Below are 24,784 nucleotides of genomic sequence, written 5' to 3'. Positions count from 1 at the left end.
GGGGCGGGGGCAGTGTCTGGGATGGAGGTTGGGTTCAGAAGGGAGCTTGGGGTAAGAGATTGAGGTGTGGGATCTGGGAGGGAATTTGGGTGACATAGGGGATCATGACCTGGGGCAACAGACTGGGGTGAGGAGGGGGTGCAGGGCCTAAGAGGGGGTTGTGATCTGGGCAGAAGTGTAGGAGGGGGTACAGGGATATGGGCTGTCCCCAGGGATAGCGGATGGGGTACAATCTCTGAGAGGCGGTTGTGACCTGCGGAGGGATGTGCGAGGGGATGCAGTGTCTAGGAAGGTGATGGGGGCTGGCGCAGGGGTGCAGAAGCTTTGGGTTACATGGGGTAGGAGGGCAAATGAGGAGCAGAGGGTTGGGGAGTGAGGGAGGGGCTGGAGTGCCAGAGACAGGCTCTGGCTGGGAGACCTTAGCTGGCTCCCAGCCAGCAGCCTAGAAGGTTCCTTAGCCAAGGTCCCTGCCTTCCAGCCCCTGTACATGCTCAGGGGAGCTGCAGGAGCCATGTTTATTGCTCTAAACCGAATGCTGTCTGCCGGGAGGAGGAGCACTTCACATGCTGCCTGTCCTGCAAACAGGCAGCTGCTATTGGTTGAAACCAGCCAATGGAAGCTCCTGGGGGCGGGGGCAGCATGAGAAGCCTGTCTCCCCTTCCCCCAGGCTCTCAGGTTCAGAAACACACACATGGCCCTGCACTTGGCTTTCTGGAGGGCCAAGCTGGCATGGGGCAGGCAGGGAGCCAGCTGATCTTCTGGTAGCCGGATCCAGCCTGCAGATCATCTTTTGCCCAGCTCTGGAGTAGAGGCTGGAGCCAGCATCTTCATTTATAGCAGGGAGCAGCAGCAGCTGCTGCTGCTTCTGCTCCTCCAAGAGGGTAGTGCCCCACCCCCCTTCTCCAGCCGATCAGCTGAGTTCCCTGCCTGCAAGAGGAGCTCTGAACCTCTGCACGGAGCTCAGAAAAGGGCTGCGCACCCGCGTGGGTGCACTACTCACCGGGAACCTTGATGTGGATCCATGTGCTTATGTGAGACTTCCCCATTGTCTTTGTCAAAAAAGATGTAAGGTTAGTTGTGGTTGTAGGCAAAGGCTTGAAAGTGATTCTGAAAGGTTAGAAAAACAGCAGAGAAAGAAAAAGAGCATTTGCCACTTTTAAAAAATCTCACAGTTTTAAGTGACCCGTATGATTTTTGGGAGCCACACTCAGTGTTTCCTGTAAGCTGTGTGTTTGGGTGGCCACCCAGGAGAGATTCAAGTGCTGCCCAGCAGATTAGCAGAGCACCCAGCCAGCAGCATGTATTTCTATTGTTGGTGCCTCTGTGCATGTAACAATGTATTCTGCTCATAGATGGAAAAATTATAGGGAACGTTGGTCAGATACATGACGTTTGGATGCTTGGGGTTGACAGTACTGCAGCTTTAATAAGGGACAGATGTGCAGATATCTCCTGGGTTTCTTCCCTGCTGATTGAGAGGAGCTCTGAAATGTATCATTTGCAACAGGCACATTCTGGGATACAGAGGGAGGGACCCATGGGAATTTGATCTTTCCTCTGGCCTCCAAGATGTATCCCACAATCCACTGGGAAAACTGGTGGGCATGACGTGAGCCTGGAAGTGGAGCAAGTTGCTCTGGGATATCTGTCCACATTACAGGGCACATCTGAGAGCACACATAATGGGTCTGTTTGCTTTAGAGCAGCATTTCCCAAGTGGTGTTCCACGGAACCCTGGGGTTCCACAAAGTGAAAATAAGGGTGTTGCGAGAAAATACCATTACAATAACATTTTATGATTAAAAATAATTAGTAGTTATTAATGTTATTTTTGTTTTTAAATATGTGTAATTAAACTAAATGTTGATCTCATGATCTCGTTTAGCATTTGTTTATTATTATCCTGACTTATTTGTGGTCTACTTTTTCAATTCCATATATCAAACTGTTATTGGGGTTAGGCAAAATTCTTTCAAGTTTAAAAGGGGTCTGTGGCCAAATAAAATTGGGAAACACTGCTTTAGAATAATCAGGGGCAGCCTGTCCATATAGGCGAACTAGGCAGCCACCTAGGGAGCCAAGTCAGATGGGGCGCCAAATGGTGGCGCAATATCATTGAGGGGTTTGGAGGTGGGGACATCAATTGCATGGTTTGCCTAGGGTGCCAGTTGCTGGCAGCTAGTCTAGGGCCGCCCCTGAGAATAATAGAATCATAGAGCTGGAAGAGACCTCAGGAGGTCATCAAGTCCAACCCCCTGCCCAAGGCAGGACCAATGCCACTAAGTCAACCCAGCCAGGGCTTTGTCAAGCCGAGACTTAAAAACCTCTAGGGATGGAGATTCCACCAGCTCCCTAGGTAAGCCATTCCAGTGCTTCACCACCCTCCTGGTGAAATGCTTTTTCCTAATATCCAACCTAGACCTCCCCCACTGTAACTTGAGACCACTGCTCCTTGTTCTGCCATCCGTCACTACTGAGAACAGCTCTCTTCTTCCTCTTTGGAACCCCCCTTCAGGAAGTTGAAGGCTGCTATCAAGTCCCCCTCTCTCTTCTCTTCTGGAGACTAAACAAACCCAAATCCCTCAGTCTCTCCTCATAGGTCATGCGCTCTAGCCCCCTTAGTTTGGTTGCCCTCCACTGGACCCTCTCCATAAAACTTTGCTGGATGCTTTATCAGGGCTGGTTTTGTGCCTAGACAAGCCCTTCCCACCACGGATAGGAGAATGAGTGGGATTTGTCTTCCCATGAAGTATTGGCTGCTATGGAAGGCAGAATGCCGGTCGGGACATACCAATGGTCTATGGTATGACCTCTCCTTGGTCTATGATCATTCCTAAGCTCCTGTGCTTAGGGCTTTTACTTTGAGCCGTTTTGTGGATTGTATGGGTTGGGCCTGTCTCTGCTGTTAATCTTTCTCGTGGCAATACAACACCTGGCGTGGGGCTGAGCCTCGCTGCTCCCAGCATTGACTGTTCTTCTGTGAATATCACCCTCTCTCCACCTCCGTCAATATTTTGACATCCAGAGCACTTCCCACTGAAAATCAGGCTCTGTATTTTGGCCTCTCATTTATATTGGGTACCTAGCTTTAAGAATGGAAATTTTGGCCAAAATTCTTCCAGGCCTCAGTGTTTTCTGGGCCTCAGTATTTTCCATCTGTACCCTGAGGGTAATGATATTGAGCCAGCCTTGTAGAGTGCTTGGAGATCTGTGTGACATGTCCTGGGTGTATTCGAAGGGGCATGTGTGTTTCCCAAGGTCCCTACAGCATTTAGGAGCCCAAGTCCCAGTGGGAATTGCACTATTAAATGCCTGAGGTGTTCTTGAAAATCACCACCAAAGGGACTAGTACCTCATTGCCATAGCAGTGCTTCTCTTAGCTCAGCGATGACAGCGCTTTGTTGGGATGCCAGCCTGACGTTCCCCCACCCTCAACCTGTCAGTAAATACGTAGGATTTCCCCAGGGCAGGCTGTGAGCTGCCAATGGAACCTGGTCTGCTTCAGCTCAGGTGCTCACATGGGCAGAAGGTAAAAGAGGCTGAGGATGGAAATGCCTTTCCAAACTGCCTGGCTGGCCTTGCCCACAACCCCCACATTCAGTGTGACTCCACGAGTCTCTTGGGGCTGCTTCGGCTTCAGCCCTGCCAAGGCTGGGGCCATGCTGCTAGCCTTCCCAGGGCTGGGCAGGCTGGGGCTGGGCACTGCCTACCTTTGAGTGTGGGGGTGGGCGGGTGCCCTCTCTCCCAGTGCTTAATGTGGGCAGGAAGGCCAGGGCCATGCAGCTCCTGCCATCCCTCCTCATGCATAGTAGGTGGGACGGACAGGGCCCTGTGCCACCCACCTGCCCAGCCCTCCTGCCTCATGCTGTGGGGGAAGGCTGAGGTAATACACTTCCTGCTGGGAGGGTGCCCTTACAGTGGGGAGAAGCTTGGCTCCTACAGGGGCCCTGGGTGGCAGGGGCGGGCCCTCCAGTGGCAGGGCTAGGGTTGTGCGCTTGCCTCCCCCAGCCACAGGTTCACCCATCGCCCATGGGGGCTCGGTATACACAAGGCGGGGTGATTCTCTATTACAGAATTAGCATGGCTCCAGGGAGGCCATCCTACCACTTGAGTGGCTGATCGGACTCATTTCTGTGTGGAGGCGAGTGGAGGATCCTGCCGGCTTCTCTTCAAGCCACAGCCCAACAGACTGCCTCGTTCTGTTTCCTTCCCCTTCAAGGATCCAGCTCAGCTTTCAAATGCCAGCTCCTCCGGGACTCGTTAAAATACTTGATCAATGCCCCTCCTCCTCTACTGGGCTGCCCTTTAACTCATCTGTTCTGTCGCTACCTGACTCCGATCGCTTCCACAGAAAGGTTGCCATAGCGATCTCAGATGCAGCTCAGCAAAAAAAAAAAAAAAAAAAAACCCCTCCAGTTTCTGTATCTTAAGTTTTCCTTTTAGAGGACGTAAGGTGAAGCCTGCCAAGGGCCGGGGTCACCCATGTTCAGTGAGGCAGATTTGTGTTCTCTAGACAGATTGGTTGCTGGAGGGTCATCTGCCAACTAGTGCCGCTTCCTTGCTTCTTACCCCTTTGCTGCCTATTAGCAGTGGTAAACATACTTCTCTGCAAAATGTCAATCTGCCTTTTCTAAAGGATTTTTTTTTAAGTGCTCCTCTAAACTGTGCTGTCCCATGTCAGAAATGGCTGTGTAGTGAGGATCTTTAGCAAGCCCCAATTGGGGTTTTTTGGGGGGTGGTGGTGTTGTTTTATCCTTAGGACTCTGTTTTCAGAGTGATCCTCATTACATTTTCAAAGCTAATCTTTTAAATGACAGGCTTAATGCCCCATGTTCATCAGGGGTTTCTTGGAGGCACAGCAGCTACGAGTATGACAGCACTTTGAATTCCTTCTGCAGTTAGAGAGAACATCCACAGGCAGGGCCTCAGCAGTGCAAACAAGTGTGATTTCTGTGCATATCCAGGGCTCTCACTACTAACAGGAAGTTTAAATATCACAGCAAAACCCTAACCTTCATTCTCTGAAGAAGTGAATTGCAATCCTCCTGACCAGTGTTCCCTCTAATCTTGTCCGTCCGTGTGCAGAATAATTTTATGTGCACCACGGCATGGATGCATGTGCACCACCAATAGATACACAAAACCTAGATGTGGGTGCTCTCCTGAGCGGTTATTCAAGTGCAGCTTTTAGGGAACACTGGTCCTGACTCACCCGATTGCAGAGCGGCAGCCAGATCCCGCACCCCCCCTCACCCCTTTATTAGGGCATAAATGCACCCTTAGCTGAGTAAAAGCTAAGGTTTGGTCCCATTGTCAAGGGCAGTAGGGTAAGTATGGTGGTGGGGAGAGATGGTGAATGAGCAGAAGGAGGGCACTCTCTCATGTGACCCTGGAGCCCAGAATGGGCCAGGTACAGCGGCATCAGATGCATATTTCAAAGACTCCCATCAGTAAAGTATTTGTTCATTACTAGGGAAGAGCGAAGATAAAAGGGTGATTCCCAGATGGGCAGCAGCCATTATCTGCTGCAGCTCGCTGGGATATTTATTATGCCATTATCATAAGAGAGATGGAGTCTGCACAATCATGTTGAGAATGTAATGTAATAGTTAATAGGTGACAATGACCTGGCAACCCACCTACATTGTACAACTCTCCTTGTCTCTTCTAGATGGGCAAAGATCCTTCCTCTGTTCTCTGGGGCAGCCTCTCGGGGCCTCATTCACTTCCTGACTCCGATCAAACTTTCTCTCTTCCCTCTGGACCGTGACAACTTCTAACGCCTGTGTCAGCGCTCTAGAATGGGTCTGTGGCTGATAATGGATGCAAAAGGACATCACTTAAGGGCAGACAGAGGTGGCCACAGAAAAACAAAAAATGACATTTCATTTCAGAAATCACAGCTGAACAATCCATAAGGCATCCCACCCAAAATCTTACCCCCTGAGCTAACTGTTTTCCAGACCTATCCACTGCTTGCCATCCGCCTCAGCTCCATCTCATAAGAACATAGGAATGGCCATACTGGGTCAGACCAAAGGTCCATCTAGTCCAGAATTCTGTCTGCCGACAGTGGCCCATACCAGATGCCCCCAGAGGGAATGAACAGAACAGGGAATCATCAAGTGATCCCACCCCTGTCAGTCGTACCCAGCCTCTGACAAACATTTCCACTACCTCAGCACATAGCATAACCTGTATCTAAGCCCGTAGACTGTAGTTGATTATGAAGCCCCTAGATCATTGTTTCCCAATTTTATTTGGCCACGGAACCCTTTTAAACTCAAAAGAATTTTGCAGAACCCCTAATAACAGTCTTATATATGGAGGTGAAAAAGTAGACCACACATAAGTAAGGATAATAATAAACAAATGCTAAACAAGGTCATGAGATCAACATTTAGTTTAATTGCACATATTTAAAAACAAAAATCACACTTAATGTGTACAAAAAATAAAGCTCAAAAACTAATATGCATAATACATGGTAGATAACAGGTGATCGCATCACTGATTGCCTGCGCGCAGAGCGCTGATTAGTGACATCATCGTCCCCACTCTGGCTAAGCTGGCATTGCACAGGGACGCTTATCGTGGCAAACACAAATGAAAATTGTTTTCAGTCCAATTAATAAATGCTTAAGTATTTATTTTTTAATTATAAAATGTTATTGTAATAGAATTTTCTCGCGGAACCCTTATTTTCACTTTGTGGAACCCCGGGTTTCTGCAGAACACCATTTGGGACGTACTGCCCTAGATTACTTGTTTCTGACTGGTTGTACAGACACGATCCTGCACTCCATTCCACTGTGTCCCAGTGCTTTCTAACAGGAAGGCTTTATAAGAAGCACACAGGATCTTTTTCAGGGGCTATGTTTATTGAAAATACAACATGAAAAGCATCATCTGCATTCACACACATACACACGGGTGCTGCAGATGATCTTAGAGTTACCAGTCTGTTGAGGCTCAAGTCAATCTATTAGCACATTAGATAAAACATGAATGAGGAGCTGGGTTCTGGAAGTCATGAGCTGAAGCTCTGAGGCAGGACTGAACCCAGAGTTCCATGGCAAGAGAACCTTATTTTTACACTTGTCTTCCCATGATTAACTCTTGTTTGTCACCTCACTCTTGGGGGGGGGGGGGGGGGTGTGTCTCTGCCTGTCTCCAAGGTTTGTCAATTCTGCTAATTTAATTCTAGCATTGAGCACAATGGATGCTTCCTGGTTATCTTCAAGCTTCTCACTTCTTGACCATCTGGGCATTTGTGATGGCTTTCAAACTTGTCCTTAACTATACACGCATCTTCCACTCACATCGAGCCCTTTACAGAGAATTTCCTGTTAAATGGTTTTGCAGAGTATGTCAGACAGGATTCCTTTTTAGAAAGGATTATACCATTACTAAAGAAATGACAAAAAGAAATGTACACAACTTACTCTGCAAGGCAGGCAAGAGGCACAACTTAAGTTGTAGCCAACATTGTCTAATTGCAAAGGGTAGCTGGCCGGGTCAACGGAACTTATAAGCAAATCATTATAGAGGACGTATTACCATCATAATACTTACATTCTTATACCAACACTAAAATTCTACATTTTGGCTACACTCTCAGAGAAAGTCTATGCCGCTGTGACAAAGTGGGGACTCTATTCACTCTGTTTGCTTTGTTATGTTGCCTCTGTGTGTGTGTGCATGCATGCCCGTGTTTGTCTGTCTGGCTACGTCTACACTGGCCCCTTTTCCGGAAGGGGCATGTAAATTTCAGCAGTCGTCGTAGGGAAATCCGCGGGGGATTTAAATATCCCCCGCGGCATTTAAATAAAAATGTCCGCCGCTTTTTTCCGGCTTTTAAAAAAGCCGGAAAAGAGCGTCTAGACTGGCCCCGATCCTCCGGAAAAAGTGCCCTTATACTTCAAAGAATAAGAGCCTCCGGAAAAGGGCGCTTTTTCCGGAGGATCGGGGCCAGTCTAGACGCTCTTTTCCGGCTTTTTTAAAAGCCGGAAAAAAGCGGCGGACATTTTTATTTAAATGCCGCGGGGGATATTTAAATCCCCCGCGGATTTCCCTACGACGACTGCTGAAATTTACATGCCCCTTCCGGAAAAGGGGCCAGTGTAGACGTAGCCTCTGAGTTTTCCTGGGCACTGCACTGGTGCCCAGCTGGGGATGGGAGTTTTGGGTGTGACTCTAGCTATACAACAATAGCTCAGGCTCTCTTATAACCTGACCCTATGTGGGGGGAACAACTAGGTGACCGCAGGGGACACCTTTTTGTAGAGATGCTGGAAAAAAGGAGGAGGTGGGGCTGCCAGCAGGGCTGGACCAGTTGGGGAGTGTGTGAGTTAGTCTCGGCTGGTTTAGGATGCAGGGAGGGGGCCCAGGGCACTGGCTCTGGACACCCCTCTCTGCAAATTGGATTGTACTGACTGCTCCTGGTCCCTGTGTTAACAGCAAATCTGTGCTGTCCTGTATCCCTGTGAACCAATAAATGTGCTCTTTCACTCGCTGGCTGAGTCTCACATCTGACTGCAGATGGGGGTGCAGGGCCTGGTGGCTCCCCAGACTCTGTGACAGCTTCCATATGAAATAAATATGGTATATAAATGATCCCTCTTTGATGTCTTTGCCTAAAAAAAGGGACAGCTGATGATTTTTTAAAAACATTCGGGTTTTCCAAGCCAACGTTTTATTGCATTTTTTAATTGCAATCTCAAGAGTGCCATAAAATCCACATTACAGATGCAACTGTTTCCTTTATGTGTTCACGATAAAAACCCATCAATAAATGGAATAGACGCTCTGATCAGCCTCCTCTGCCCCTTCCCTTAAACAGGCTAATCATGGATCTACTCTACTGAGTTAATAAAACCGTTAGCCAAGAAATGGTTTCTGTTCTGACACCCCTGGAACACCTTCTCTCCCCCATCTCTATCCCTAATTGCATTGCATTTAACACACCTAATTACCAAAATGACTTCTTCCAAAAATAAACTGTGGGGTATTCAGAGCCGCCTCGCTTCTCAGCATTAGGGTTGTTTTCAGCCAAAAAATCTGTGCCTTTCAGCATTATCTTGGCATACTCAGGTGTGGGCCAAAATCTTCTGATTCCTCCCCATCACTAGAGTCCTGGAAAAAGCTAAAAAACCCAGTAGCTAGAGCAGGTGAGACACAATGGGCACAAATCATGATATTTGCTCAGTCGTTCGGCATTTGTTACGGTACCTTAAATTAGCAACCTCAACAATTCCTTAGGTCTCAAACCAGAAATAAAGGTGCTGGAGGAAACAAGGCCTTGGTAATTTCCCCAAACTAATGAGCTAACATGGATGCTAATGAATCAGGTGGATTGAAAGTTGGCTATTAACATGCATGGGGGAGCTGACCCAACAGTGTTCACACCTAGGGGTGGCCAGAGAGCCACCCATTGGCTTCAATCATTTGTCTCATGCAATTCTATAATGAGCCCTTCAGTGAAAAGTTTCCAGCCTGAGTTTCTAAAAATCAGGCTCCAAAGGCTCCCATTTTTTTAAATGGAGGGGTACTCATTGTAGATGGTGGGTGCAATCCAGGCTCCACTGAACTCAATGAGAGCTTTATCATTAATTTTGATGGGGCTCGGATGTCACCCTATGGCTAGGGCTACACTGCAGGTATTTGTCGACAAAGAATATGCTAATGAAGCACTCATTAGCATTTGTCGCACTGTTGCCCCCATCCACGTTATTTGCATAGTCTCTGCCAATGCTTTTTGAGCAAGAAATTTTTTGTGCAAAAACAAGCAGTGCAGACGGGGGCCGTTTTGCTCAAGATCCTGTATACCGCCTTTTTTGAGGCAGAAGGGATCTTGTGCAAAAGGGTGGGATTTTTTTGCACAAAATGGACCCATCTACACTGCTTATTTTGTGCACAAACCTCTTGTGGAAAAAGCATCAGCAGGGAATATGTAAATGACAGCACAACAAATGCTAATGAGCGTTTCATTAGCATACTCTCGGCCGACAAATACCTGCAGTGTAGACATAGCCTCAATGTCCCAGCCGGTGTGGCTATAAGATGTAGCACTGCATGCTGGGACCTGTAGTGTTTGTACCCTCTGCCTCAAAGGCATGGTTGGCTGCAATCTGACCCATTGTTTTGCAAACTAGGCATAACTGTAGGACTTCTGACCGGTGGCCAGCAGGGCTTTCAGTTGAACAAAATTTGCCTGCCCTGACTTGTATATGCCAGATACAGAGGTGCTTGAAAGCTCACCAGGACATTTTTGCTCTTGCAGTTGTAATTGACGCTTTCCTGACTGGTGCTTACAAGCCTCTGTAACGCTGATCACAGATGGAGCCTAAATGCCACATCATTGACGTTGAAGGGCACAGCTTAGTTTCTGAGGCATAATAGACTGAAATAATTTGAGAGAGAGCATCTAGACTTTTTAAAATGCTCTATACCTTCAAGGGTGCTGGTGAACATATATCATCCAGCATCCCCACCCTATTCATTACTATGCACCATGCGGGGTGCCTCTAAAAATCAAATGGGATACAAATGATGGGTGTTTTAGTGCCATTAGTTTCAGTCGTTTCTACAATATTTGAATCATTGGCTCGCTGCTTTGGTTTTGGAAGAATCCCAAAGCTGCATGAATATACTAGCATTATAAGCCATTCATGGGGCCTGGCCAGGCCGCCTAGCAGATGGAGGCCCTTATGTTTTGGCATTGCACACATATGGAAGACTAATATGCAGTCCAGGAATAGACGATTAGTTCTCCTTTTCCTAGCAATCCCAATCCAAAGGCTCTTTCAAGCTAAATAAGTTCAGCTGGAACATCGACAACAAGATGCTACAAGACTGAAGGTTCAAGCACATTTTTTTTTCCTTTTAGCAGTTGGTATTAGATTGAAAGCCTAAAACTGCAATAGTTCCTTGAAAGTCGCATGTTAGGGTTTAAAAAGCTATGCATAGCTAGAATGCGCTCAAAGCCTTTCACCTCAGCAGGGCCACATAGGACCATGGAGAGTTGCTTCCATCCCATCTTTTAATGGGACTTCTCCAGACCACCAAACAACCCAGTGGCAGGACACATGGCACCTACGAATAAAACCCACCTATCATGGAGACTCAGAGATGGTGTAGCAGGGGATGCTGCCAATCCAGAGCAGAGTGTTTGTGGCTGAGGCTTTCTATTTCCAGGCTATAGAGCTATCAGACCTTTTTAATTCAAGCCCACTTCAAATGACAGGGACAGATTTGCAACCAATGTAAATTCTCTGGAGCTATGTCTGGTTGCTCCCACTGAGAATCTGGTCCCTGCACTGTTCTTTTTGGGCGAATTCAGTGACTGAACTCTGTTTGTTCATTTATAACTCTATGGTTTATAGAAGAGGCAGCCCTGGAAGGTTTTTGCAGCACTGTTGTATCCAAGGAGTGCAGCATTTTAATCTCAGGGCATCAAAATCCTTTTGGCTGCACATAACCAGAAATCTTGTTCTACTGACACTAAGTAAGGCTTGCCACATGTGGCCCATTAATCAATAGACTGCACTGTACATTAGGGTCCTGGAAAATTTACCCTAAAGATGTGTCTAAATGGTACCCTAGAGATGGCCCAGGTACCTGCCTTCATGAGACAAAGACCAAAAGGCTCTCTGGTCCAACCAGCCCCTAGGAACCCCGGTGGTGGTACACTCCTCCCACCCAGGCTGGGAGTATGGGCCTCGAGGGGCAGGGTTGAGACTGGGTAGCTCACACCCCCTGGGCGTTTGCTCCCTGGGAGTGGGCTGGCAGGGAATGGACTCTGAATGATGTCACCCTGACTCCATCATAGAGCGTAGGTTGGTAGCTCCCCGTTGCCATGGGAACTTGCTGTTTTGCAATCCTGCCTGCAGAGGTGCAACAGCTGGAGCATAGCAGGTAATGGCTCAGGCCAAACACACATACCCTGCAGTGACTGGCTGCCCCACCCCAGGGTGGTAGCCTGTGGGTCAGAGCACTGTAGTCAGTCTGTGGGGCTGGGTTGTGTTTAGGGCAGGGAGGATCTCTAGCTGCATTGTCCTTTGTTCAGTAATGCTAGGGTTAGTGCTAGCTGAGGCAGGGGGATGCGTGGGGTGGGGGGAGAGGAGGTTCTCCTGCTGTTTCCTGTGCTAGGGAAGGACTTTAGTCAAAGCTCACTCTTATCACCCATGGGATGAGCTTTATTCTTGTCACCCTCGGGGAGGACCAAGATGGTGATGATGCTCAGAGAGGGTCTCTCAATCCTGTGTCAGTGCAGTGTCTTAGGGGACTCTGAGCAAGCAGAAGGGCAGCAAGAAGTTCCCAAGGTGATAAAATGAAATTGAAAAACAACATCATGTAGGGGGATGGGACTGCTGTGGAATCCTGCCGTGTTTGTTCAGAGACAGGGCAGATGATTTCCCCTTATGTGAGCCCTTCTCTGATCCTACATGGTACAAGGTACCGGTGCCCTGTCCTAGGAGTACAGCAGCTTTGGAGCACTGCAGTTAATTGATGGGCAAACCAACCATGGAGAAGCCCCTTATTCAAAGTTGTGGTGATGCTGGAAAAGGCAGCAGTAGGCTGTGAACTTCATGTATGGTTGATGGGCCATGTGCAGCATCCTGACCTCAGAAGCAGCTTCAGCTGGGAAGAGACATGCCAGTCTTGTATTGACTCCCACCCAGAGAAGCCGTCAGGAATGAATGCAACATGGCTATCCAGACCTGCTGGCAACCTTGTCACACAAACAGTTTTGCCACCTAACAGCAGGTCAGGCAGCCAAAGATAGCGAGGAACCAATTCCCATAAAAACAGCGTCAAGCGCTGGAGGCTACGTGATGACTGTGCGTGTTATCGGAGCAGAATATGTGGTCTTCTGGCCAAAGTCTATGAGGATCTGCAGCCAAGAAACAGGCTGCAGATCCAAATGGACCTAGAAGCTTGGTGCAACTTCCAGTGAATTGCAGCCAGTCTTTGCACACAACGGGTGGTGGAGGAAGTGTGGCAGTGTTAGGAGCACAGGGCACATTGTATAAGGAACCGGTTTCGCCTCGTGCCTGTGAACCCAGGGCTGGGTGCAGATTACCTGGTGCAAATCCTCGGACAGACTGTGAACCCTTTGTCTGATTCAATGGTGCCCTGTATTATGTTATTTCTGACCTGTAACCTGCAATGTACAGTGCTGATAGTGGCTGTGTTGTAGACCTGCCTGAGACACATAATTAAAGCCTATGGGAGCTGCCAGGAAGCAGGATGGACACAGGTGACTGCAAATTCAGAGGCCCCTCCACAGTCCTAAGTTACTGGCTTCACAGGGGAAAGTCCGTCCAACAATTGGCATTTCCTTCAGGCTGCTGCATCTTGTGTTAGCCATTGACCAATGTCGTACGGTGTTACACTGTAACAGAAACAATTAAGGGAGGGTTCCAAGGAGAGTGCTCCATGTTCCCAACCCCTCACATCTCAATAAAGCTAAAGTGTTGTTGCCCCTGATCAATTACACTAGATTTACACTCAGGGTACGTCTATACTACAGAGCTTTTACGGGATACTGGAGGTATCCCGGAAGAGCTCTGCCATGTCCAAGGAACGCGTCTGCTTTTCCGGAAAAATTTTTTTGGAAAAGCAGATGTGTTTTTTTGGCATCCCTGTAAATCTCATTATAGAAGGAAGAACGGATGTTTCGAAAAGAGGGGTTTTCCCCAACATTTGGCCCCGGGTAGATGGGCCAAATGTCGGAAAAGCCTTTTTTGGAAGAAAAGTGGAAAAACATACGCAAATTACGGTTCACAATTTGCATATCTTTTTCCGACTTTTCTTTGTAGCGTAGACACAGCCTCAGTCAGAGCTCCTGCTGCAGTGCTCCTTGTGAAAATCATTGTGGAAAGGGGCTTTGTTGGGGGAAAGCTACTGCAGCATAGATTGTTAAGCAGCTACACGCTACGGCTATGTCTAGACTGCCCCTTCTTGCATAAAAAATATGCAAATGAGGCAAAGCGTGGACTATTGCCACGCCTCATTTGCATAATTAATGAGGCTCTGTATTTGTGCAAAACCCCCCCTCTTGCGCAAGAGCCATTCTTCTTTTTTTCAGGAAGAATGGCTCTTGCGCAAGAGGGAGTTTTTGCGCAAAAAGGAGCTGTGTAGACGTCTCCTTTTTGTGTAAAAGCCTTTTGTGCAATAACGGAGTCTCATTAATTATGCGAACGAGGTGTGTCAATATTCTATGCTTTGCCTCGTTTGCATATTTTTTTGTGCAAGAGGAGGCAGTCTAGACATAGCCTAAGGGTATGTCTACACTGCAACACTATTTCAAAATAACTAGCACTATTCTGAAGTAACTTAGTCCAGAAGTAACTTACATATCAGGCAGTTATTTCGAAATAGTGTCAAAATACTGTCAAGCTGGAGGACTTCTTACTCCTACTCCTGTAACCCTCATTGTACGAGGAATAAGGGAAGTCAGAAGAAGAGTGAACTATTTTGAAATACGTCCTGTGTAGACACTCCCTATTTCGAAATAAGATACACAATTGACATAGCTCAATTTGCATAGCTTATTTCAAGTTAAGCCCTGCAGTGTAGATTCACCCTAACTGTCTTGCATTCCAGTCTTCATCTCTTCTGGCCCTTGATTGCACCTATTTTGGCATCTGATGGCTCAGCTGTTGGATCAGGGACTTAACTCTTAAAATGGGATGGATCTGGCCAGTGTTATTTTCAGGTGGAAAAAAAGCTTAGTTTTGGAATCATCAAATGTCAGGATTGCTGCCATGGGAGAAAGTTCATCCTGGTCAGGAATCACATCCGTTTTGATTAAAATTCTGGTGCTTGTGAAAAAGTAGGGATGCTTCTGTCCACAGCCTGCCTTCATTGTTGGGCACGGTTGCTGGTAGCCTAGGGTTGGGATGCATGCTATCAGGGAAGCGAAGGCAGATAGGAAAGGAGTTATCTGGGCTCCCCACAAAGGAATAAGCCCATCTCAGGGGTGGCCTTCAGGATGCACCCTCTAACAGCTGAAGAGATTTCCTAAGCCCACATCTACAGAGGTGGTGGGAGTCACAGTGAAAAACTGAGTCAAGCACAGATGGATTCATGAGACATTCTTGTGACCCATGTTCTCTCTAATCTAGGGGTCTCAGACTCACAGACCATGGGCCATCCTTGGCCAGAGCAATCTGCTCCAGGAGAGGCCTGTTTGTGCCCACCATCACACCGCCCTCTCCCTCCATGTCACCCTGTCTCCAAGGACGTGGCCTCAGGGATTACTGGAGGGTCCTGGCATGCACAGCTGCAGGAATCCGCCCCCCCCCCCCACCCTCGCACAAAGCAGTTGCTGTGAGGAAATGGAGCGCACACAGCTTTCCCCAGGGCTCCTGCAGGGAGGGCCCAACTGCTGCTACATGCCAGGCCCCCCAGGTAATCCCCAAGGCTGCATCCTCAGGGATGAGGGTGCCAGGGGTGGGAAAAGGCAGGGCAGTGGCGGGAAGGGGAGTTGGGGGAACAGTAATGAACAGACCAACCCCCTCAGCCCAGTGGGAATCCGGGGCCAGATTGCACAATTACTCCAGCCAGGGATGGCCCACAGGCTGGGAATTTGAGACCCCCTGCTCTAATCGTTTCCATCCATCTGTGGATTTTTTTCATCCAGGTGCGGATGAAATTTTTTAAATCAGCACTGTTGTGCAAATGTGCACCACCCGTAGAAACACAAAACCTAGCAGTGGACACTCTGTTAATCAGTTGGGCGGCCTTTGAATTTCTCCTGAGTGGCTGCACAAGCACACAGCTTACAGAGAACACTGCTCGTGATCCTACGGGAATTGTGGAAGCCCAGAGCTGTTTGCTGTCGATAAGAACTCTTCAGTACGGATGGGAGACAGAAATTGTAGGCCATATAGCAACCCATGAGCAAGCTTGGCCACAGCCTGCTCCATTATGTGTAGCAAGTTGCCTATGAGGCGTTCAGCTGGGCAAAATGTGGATGCCCTTAGTATATTGCCTAGAAGGCTAATTAGTTTCTTTTCCTTCAGGTGCAGTGGATCCAGTCTCCTCAAGCCCCACAACCATGGACAGAATGACTAGGGAACAGCCCCTGACCAAGCATGAGAAGATGATGATTGTGAGCAGTCTCTTGAAGCAGGCCCCACCTGAAGAGTTCTGCGAGGCCTTCAGTGACCTGCGCCTGCTGGTGAGTGATGACAGCCTGATGTGCCAGGAGGCTGCCTCCCTCTGTGCTCTGTACAACAAGCTCCATTTCGCCCCTGTCAGGAGCAAGGAGTGTGAGGTGCTGCTGACCCGCCACAACGAGCTGGAGGAAAACCACTTCTTTGACCCCCAGAGACAGGTTTCTTTCAAATTTGACCATGTGAGGCAAGAGCCAAGTGAGTTTCAGGCTCACCCACAAGAAGATGAGATGGGTGAGGCATGGAGAAGGGCCCTCTATGAAGGCCTGAAAGTATACGTCAGCAGCCATTATCCCGGGGGGCTTTGCAGTGTCTTCATCAAGGACACTGCTATCCGGAAAATCCTCATTGCCTGCATTGCGGGTCGGCTGCACCGACCCTCTGCCTTCTGGAATGGCCTGTGGAAGTCAGAGTGGACTTTCACCCTGACTCCCACCTCCACTTCTACCCAGGTAGCTGGAACCATCATGGTGCAAGCTCACTACTTTGAGGATGGCAACATCCACTTGACGGTGTGCAAAGACGTGGCTGAGACTCTTCCCGTCACCACTGAGACCCAGACCACTCAGGACTTTGTGAAACTGCTGGAGGATGCAGACAATGAGTTCCAGGGTGAGCTGATGGAAGAATACCAGAGGATGAGCAATACCCACCTGAAGGCTTTCCGGAGACAGCTGCCCATTACCCACAGCATGATCGACTGGGAGAAAATAGTGACAGCTAAGATTGTGGAGGCAGCTGCTGTCCAATGAGAGGCCAGTTTGTATGGGATATTGGAATACAGTGTTCAGGGAAGAGGGAAAGTACTTAACACCCTATACAATAAATAGAGAAAAAGAAAACTTAAAAAAAAGTCAGAGAAAATGAGGGACGGGAAGAGTTCTATGGTGTCCAGAGCCAAGGTGCTCTCCCAGGAAGTAGGAAGTGCCAGCTGGAGGAGTCCTGCTGACCAATGCTGACTGAGAGCTCACACAGACCAACAATCAGTCACATTGTGTGTCAGCTTGTTCATAAAGTGGAGGAAATTCCAAGAAGAGCAACCAAATTGAGGAGAGGGCTGCAAAAAGAGAGATTTAATGATAGAGCAACGAACTGCACTTGCCCTATGTCTCTTCATCTCTTAGGCCTCTTTGACACACAAGATCAGAGCCATATAGTTGTTATACCCCCTTCTCAGGGAGTAGTTTATTAACGTATCATATCTTCGTCTCTCTTCCCAGTCCCTCGGTGGGGCATGGCTTCTCCTTTCTGTGGCCTGGCTGTTTTGCCCTTTCAAGCCATCTCTCTTTTCTCAGCCTCTACCAGACAAATGATTTTTTGTCAGACTCCCACCAGATGAACACAGTTCCTCCTTCGCAAAGTCTGTTTGCAACCAAACACACACCACCAGCCTTTCCACAACCATCCTTCCCCTTCCCCCCGCCCTAGCACTCTTGTCCCTTTGCAAGAGTGACCTTTTTTGGGTCAGGGCTACTGACCCACAGAAAAATCAGTTGGGGGCCACACGCAAGTGAGAAGACAACCCCACAAGCACTCACCTCACACTCAACTTGGGGCACTGGGGCTCCACTCAGCCCCAAGTTCCATGGGAGGGGCATTGAGGCTCAGGGCTTCCCCCGACAGTGTGGATGCTTGCTACAGGCTGAATCTAAGTAAACTGGGGGTTGGCTCCAGCCTGCGGGCTGTAGACTCCCCACCCTTACTTTAGAGACACGGGGTTTCCCAGGACTTTCCTTGGGACTGTAGTCTCTAAACGTTTAGGTTGCTCTTGGAAGGCTTTCCAGAGTGCTTTTCTCAGGACCTCAGCCAGGCCTCATTCTTCTTCCCTACTGGTGCCCTACGCAGCCCCGCACCAGCACAACCTCTCCTCTCCCCTCCCTCTCCAAAACGACTGAAGCTGTGGAAAAGAGGGTTGCCAACTCTTCCTGACTGGACACCATTTACTGCAATGGTGACCAGCCCGCCTCTTCCAGAGGAGTTGTCAATGCAGGAGCAGGGCCGGGAGGGAGACACGGGCACGAGGCGCACCAGGCAGCCATGCCGCCAGTTGGAGAGAAGCGATGCTTTTACGGGGAAGGCACCACTTCTCTCCAGCCACCTGCTGCATGGCTGACCCCTGCTCAGTCCTCCAGACGGCAAGGGCTGCTCAGCCACTGCCTGGTGGATGGGGGCCATCCTGAGCGGTCAGATAGGGTTGACGGGGGGTGGCTGAGCTACGGGGCTGGGGGCCGCTGAACCAGCACTGAGCTGGAGGAGAGCAGCCAGGGGCAACTGCAGCCCATAGGCACCATGCGGCTGCATAGGGCACCATGACGTTTGGCACGATTTGAATCCCCAACTTTTGTGGTGTCCTATGCAGCTGTATGTTTTGCCTGTTGGTAGGGACCAATGTTCCCTCTCATCTTTTCCATCCACGGGCATGGTGTGAATGTGCACCATGAGGAGAAACACATACCTATCTGTGGGCACCCTGCTAATCAGCCGGGTGGCATTGGAATCTCTCCTGAGGTGCCGCACAAGGGCACAGAGAACACTGGTAGGGATTGGCTTGCTTCTTTCTCCTGGTGACTTTAATTACTGAGTCTATAATCACCACCTATTATATGCCTCATGCACTTGTACCCTGGTGTATATCTTTAGATAGCAGCTGGGATTTTTTTAATGTTCCCCCATGTCCTAGTACTCCCTCTAAACCCCTTCATGGTGTATTCTGTAATCTTAAAAATGTTGATGAAGAATTTAAATGCCTTTTCTGGGAGCACTCCCGTATCAAGGAAGGGGTCGACTATGTCTTTAACATTCCACTTGATACATAACCCATGTTTGTGTCCAGTCAATAACTAACACATACCTGGCACATAACTAGCACTAACGTTCAATAGCAGCACATTGGCCTGTTTTGGGGAATACTTTGTAAAATCTTATTCCCCTTTTCTCCTTAGTCCACAATTCCTACTATTTCTTTTTAAACATTTAAATTCTTGCTCACTCAAAGGTATCTTTAGGACAATTTCTCCATTTTCAAAATATTGTTTTCCTCTTTTATTTCCTTGCCAGGTATCAAGTATATGCTGGAATCCGTACTCGTATTATGTTTACACTCAAGCATGCTAATGTCAACATTTCATTTATTATCTCACTTCTGCTTTTTGAAGTATCCTTTTTAATTGCTAGTGTGTCTGACTGCATTAGAAAAGAAATGCAGTGGTAGGTCAGATGTCCCTTATTATGATTATCATCATCATCAATTCAGTTGTCATCATGGGTACAAAATTAGTCTTTTAGCTCTCTCTTAACTACAGGCTCAGGGGCTGCATGTTATCACTGTCTTTAGATCCGCCAGTGTATATATTTAGCAATGGTTACTCCATCTTTATCTATTATACAGAGTGACTATTGTATTATAGAATTCTAAATCCACATCCAGAGAGATGATTTTTCTTGGTATGATTTACTGTCCCATAACTATTGATTTTAATCTCTTCTAGCCCTTCCTTTTCACTTAACTCTTCTACACACATTTTTAAGCCTAAAAGTGTGAAGGAGTTTGTGTCAGACTACATTTTGGCTGCTTACTTTCCAACATGCAATTGCCCAGGTTTCTTACATGTGCTGTTTCCCTTGGCTTTAGCCCAAAATGTCAGATCTAACATTTTATTCTTAAATTGATGTTTCTCCGGGAGCAACATGAGATATAATTACAAAATGCACCATATGCAATTCATAGTGCCTGACCTCCAACTTAGATTGTGGATATAGAGCCTTTAGTTCTGTATGTATGATTGATCCTACTGTTGCTCTATACAGCACCATCAGCACTGGTCTTGTAACCTCCACAGGCAGATTTGAACCTGGGACTGCTGAAACTTAGTATAGGAGCTTCTACCCTTTGAGTAAAGAGTTAGCTGGCTCCCAGCCCACGCTGTAGAATTCTCTAGTTCTTATCTGTTGCTGTGGGCTAAGTGCCACTGCATGGGACAGTGAACCACACTAGGGCTACGTCTACACTGCACCTCTCTTGCGCAAAAGCCTATGCAAATGAAGCGTGGATTAGCATATTGCCGCACTTCATTTGCATAATTAATTATGGCCGGTTTTGCGCAAGAGGCTTTTGCGCAAAAAAGAGCTGTGTAGATGGCTCTTTTTTGCGCAAAAACCCCATCCTGTGCAAGAGCCGTTCTTCGTCATTTTTTCAGGAAGAACAGCTCTTGCGCAAGAGGGGGGGTTTGCGAAAAAAGGAGCCATCTACACAGCTCCTTTTTGTACAAAAGCCTCTTGTGCAAAAATGGCCCCTAATTAATTATGCAAATGAGTGTGGCAATATGATAATCCATGCTTCATTTGCATAAGCTTTTGCGCAGGAGATGTGCAGTGTAGATGTAGCCCTAGGTGTGTGGGTTACATACTTCCCCTAGACAAGGAAGGGGGTCTCGAGCTTCAGAGACCCAGTTGAGTTCCCCAACCAACCCCCACTTGTAACCACCACCAGCTGGATTTGAACCTTGGATCTTCGGAGCTTAGTATAGGAGCCTCTACTCTCTGAGATAAAACCCAGATGGCTCTCAGTCCATGCTTTAGAGGTCTCTTGTTCTTAGCTGTTGCTGTGGTCTAAGTGCCACTGCACGGGACAATGAACCACCCAAGGTCTGTGGGTTACACTTTATCTGCCCTCCAATTACTTTGAAATAGATTAATCCTACTTTTTATTTCTTTGTAACATTTTCTACATGGCAATCCCAAATTTGATAATAAACTAACTATACATACATAAATGTGAACAGTTAACCACATGCACCTTTATAAGATAGAAATTACACATCTTTAATTTTTCTTCTAGAGAAGATGATTACATTTGTTTTAAAGATTGTAAGTTTAAATCCCTACGCATTTGCCCACTCTGAAACCGAAGGCTTCACTGATTCTTTCTCAAGCCACTTTAATTCTTGTGTTTAATCCATAGAGCACAATCACCCACAAATAAAATAATACTCATTCCTGTCCTTACACTTTTTCGGACATAGTTTATCATAATGTTAAACCAGGCAGGGTTGATAACATTCCACTGAGAAGTGCCATGCTATAGATACCATACCTGATAAGACTTTCCTTACCCTAACCTATGGTCATCTCACTTAAAAAAATCCCCATCCACCAGAACAATGTTCCTTTAATCCCTGCTCTGACTAAGTTATATAACAAATATTCCCTTCATAACACAATATACATTTGACAATATCCACAGAAACTCCACAGTTACAAAAAGTATGAACAAGAGTATATGTTTCTGTTTCTAATTTTGCAGTAAGATCAATCACAGATCACCCTTCCCTAGAATCACTTAGCACATTATTTAAGATGTCATTTTTTCCAACTATGCAACTAGCCGTTCATTTATCACTCTCTTTTCATAACCTTATCCACACAAGATGTGATAACCATTGGCCTATAAGCACCAATTTGCATAAGTAACTTGGCTGCCTTTCCTCTTGTACTATCACCACATGCTTCTATCCTGCTGGCATTACACCTTCTCATATACTATTATACAATTTTAATAAAAGCTTCAAACTCCCTGGAGGTCAATATTTATGCATTATATTACCTATTCTATCTTTTCCGGGGGCTGTGTTTTTATTTTTGTCTATAGCTTTTGAGTTTCTGCATACTGAAGTTTTCATTATCTATAATTTCCCCAACCATTTAAAATCTCAATTTTTTTGATTGAATTTTCTCCTCCTCCCTTCCCTTGAAATATCTGTATTTTGATTCCTATCATTACAACTTTTTTGAACACTTTCATTAGGATTTCTGCTTTTCCTATTATAATTTATAAACTTCATCCTCTTCAATAAGATCACAAAGAAAATTTATTGCCTGGTGTTCTGTTCATTTTCCTAAATCTCTGCAACCTTGGGGTACATCTAGACTACATGACTCTGGCGACAGAGGCATGTAGATTAGGCTACCCGGTTTAGGAAAATGATTATTTAAATCGCCGCTTCATTTAAATTTAAATGGCTGCTGCGCTGAGCCGATCTGCTGTTTGTCAGCTCAGCGTGGTAGTCTGGAAGCTCCGCAGTCAACATCAAAGGCATTTGTCAACCTCCCAGGTAAACCTCATCCCAGGAGGCATACCTGGGAGGTCGACAAATGCCTTTGATGTCAACCACAGAGTGTCCAGACTACCACGCTGAGCCGACAAACAGCTGATCGGCTTAGCACAGCAGCCATTTAAATTTAAATGAAGCGGCGATTATTTAAATCGCGGCTTCATTTTCCTATGCTGGGTAGCCTAATCTACATTCCTCTGTTGTCAGAGGCATGTAGTCTAGATGTACCCTTGGTGAAGTGTTTCATTTCCCTATAATTCTTCTTTCAACTCTTATTGAGTCCTCTTATTAATTCTCTGTTCGCCATATTTCCTCATGTTTTGTCAGGCCTCACTATTCATTGTGGTTTATACCTTATTTCTTTTTTAATTACAATCTCACATGCCACCACAAAACTGGGTTTCTAATTTTAGGGCATTTTGTTACCTTATGAATAGCTACATCAGCAGCTGCCAATATTCCCTTTATGTTATCATTAAACTCTTCTATATGATCACTTACATACTTATTACTCAGGTATCACACATACTGCTAAAGAATTCCTTTCAAGTAGGAAAAAGAGATCCTCTGGAAAAGAACTTATTTTCCGGAGGATCGCGTCCAGACTGGCACTTTTCTCCGGCTTATCTACAAGCCGGAAAAAAGCGGCAGCCATGAAAATGCAAATGCCGCGGGGGATATTTAAATCCCTCGCGGATTTGCCTCTTCCAAAGTGCTACATTTGCATCCCTATTTCGGAATAGGGGCCAATGTAGACACAGCCCCTGTGTTTCAGTATTATCCTTGCCTTGGTACCTATGTGTAGGGAAAGGATCACTACTCATTTTCTCTTCCTGGTAAGTTTACCAGTTTAATTTACTAGCTACATTGCTTGTTGTAATTCCCAGTGCCAAATGGCAAAAGGAACCCAGTAATTGAGCTAAACTTTGTTGTTGCTCGGTTATTTAGTATTAGCAGATGGTGTTAGTCAAACTTTTCCAAATATTTGCTATTACTATCCAATTTCCCACTTTCCTATAATTCATTATAGCTATTCAAATCTCCACATATAATATATGGATCTTTTATTTCTCTAATGAGCTCTTGTAATACTGAACACTCCAAATCTATATAAGGATTATATATCCTTAAAGAAGCCTTTTTATTCTGCATTGGAATCTCCATAGTAGTATACTCAAAACTGAGTTTCTTTACATTTATTTCAACATTTATATAGGAAAATAAGTGATTTCTTTATCATATTTGACTGTACCATATCTTGGGTCTTTAAACGACAACTTCTCCATTAATCACATTTCCTGTATACATATAAACATCAAGTTTAGCCATTTCAAAAATAGTCTTTAGCTTCTGATCACATGCTATTAAGCTTTGCACATCCCCATAAATTTCTTTTAGTGCTATATTAGATAAACTGAAATATTGTCTTCACTCAAAATTGCATTAACATGCAAATACTTTTCTGCAGCTTTTATCTGCATTTTTCTGTTTGTCAAGTGTGGTTTTATTACTTCTATGAAAAATGCAACAAATGTCACTTTCTCTACCAATATGTCCTCCCCTATGCCTCCTATATTATTTACCTGCTCCTTTATTTGGAACACTGTGTCATAGCAATGGTTCCTTCCACTTTCTAGTTTTCTCCTCCTTCCCCACCTGTCATTCTGAATGCCTTTTAGCAGATTCTGCATACGATATCTTATTGGTAATTCTGGTTTTTCCTACTTTGTATTTCCCTCACCTGTTTAGTTACCATGAATCCTCCATTAGCTACCATGCTTATCCCTGCAGCTGATACATTTTAGTTCTGCTCCTTCCACATGTTTATGACATCTTGTATTTCCCGTTTACACACCTTATATGACCAAATAGTGTGGAATATTTGAGGTAGTCCAAAATATCTGATAGTCTAGCTTTATCCTGTCAGGTAAAACCTTTCCTTCAAGTGTTCTTTGCATACTTGTTGACAATTCGTTCTCTCCTATTCTCCTGCTAATTAATTGCTTGATGAATAGCACCTAGGCCTACCTATACCTTTTTTCTTCTCCTCTCCCTCCATCCCAAAAAATTTCCCCACACCATCCTCCCACTTGGTCGACTTTCCAAATGTTTCCCACCTGAGTGCAGTGAAGTCTCAGCTCTGTTTGTAGAGTCCTTTCTAAGTCCCTGCCTTGCTGGGATCAGTTACAATTAAACCTCCACAACACCAGTGAGGGTCAATTATCACTTGGTTGCTAAGGCCAGGCTGAGCTCAGCGTGTCTTTAAAGGCCAGCCACAGGGGACCACAGGGCTGAGAGAAAGACAAATATATAGAGCGGGCAAAGGTCTTTGGGGACTTGCTTCCACATTCCATTGCAGTACACAGCTCTGGGCAACCTGCTACCCCCTGAGGAATGTAGCCTGGGTCTGGGTGGAAGTGGGTGGGTTTCATGAGGCCAGCAGCACCCTCTGCTGGCCATGCTCCAACAGAGCCGACTCTTTTCCACCTT

General features: G+C 46.5%; 1 protein-coding gene and 1 pseudogene across 1 annotated transcript in view; both read left to right on the top strand.

Moving 5' to 3' along the window:
* FAM174B (family with sequence similarity 174 member B) overlaps positions 1-16,165 on the top strand; it is a 73,189-nt gene extending 57,024 nt beyond the window's left edge. Inside the window, exon 3 of the mRNA XM_075897016.2 lies at positions 16,032-16,165. Within this exon, the coding sequence (XP_075753131.2) occupies positions 16,032-16,083 (52 nt within the window). The 3' untranslated portion in view covers positions 16,084-16,165. The remainder of the gene's footprint in view (positions 1-16,031) is intronic.
* Positions 16,067-20,258, top strand: LOC149523606 (F-actin-capping protein subunit alpha-2 pseudogene; annotated as a pseudogene).
* Positions 20,259-24,784: the final 4,526 nt, after the last annotated feature.

This window comes from Pelodiscus sinensis, chromosome 14 (genome assembly GCF_052426305.1).
Source record: "Pelodiscus sinensis isolate ZL-2025 chromosome 14, ASM5242630v1, whole genome shotgun sequence".
NCBI lineage: Eukaryota > Metazoa > Chordata > Testudines > Trionychidae > Pelodiscus > Pelodiscus sinensis.
Note: the sequence above shows the minus strand (reverse complement) of the source record. Positions and strands in the feature narration are given on the sequence as shown.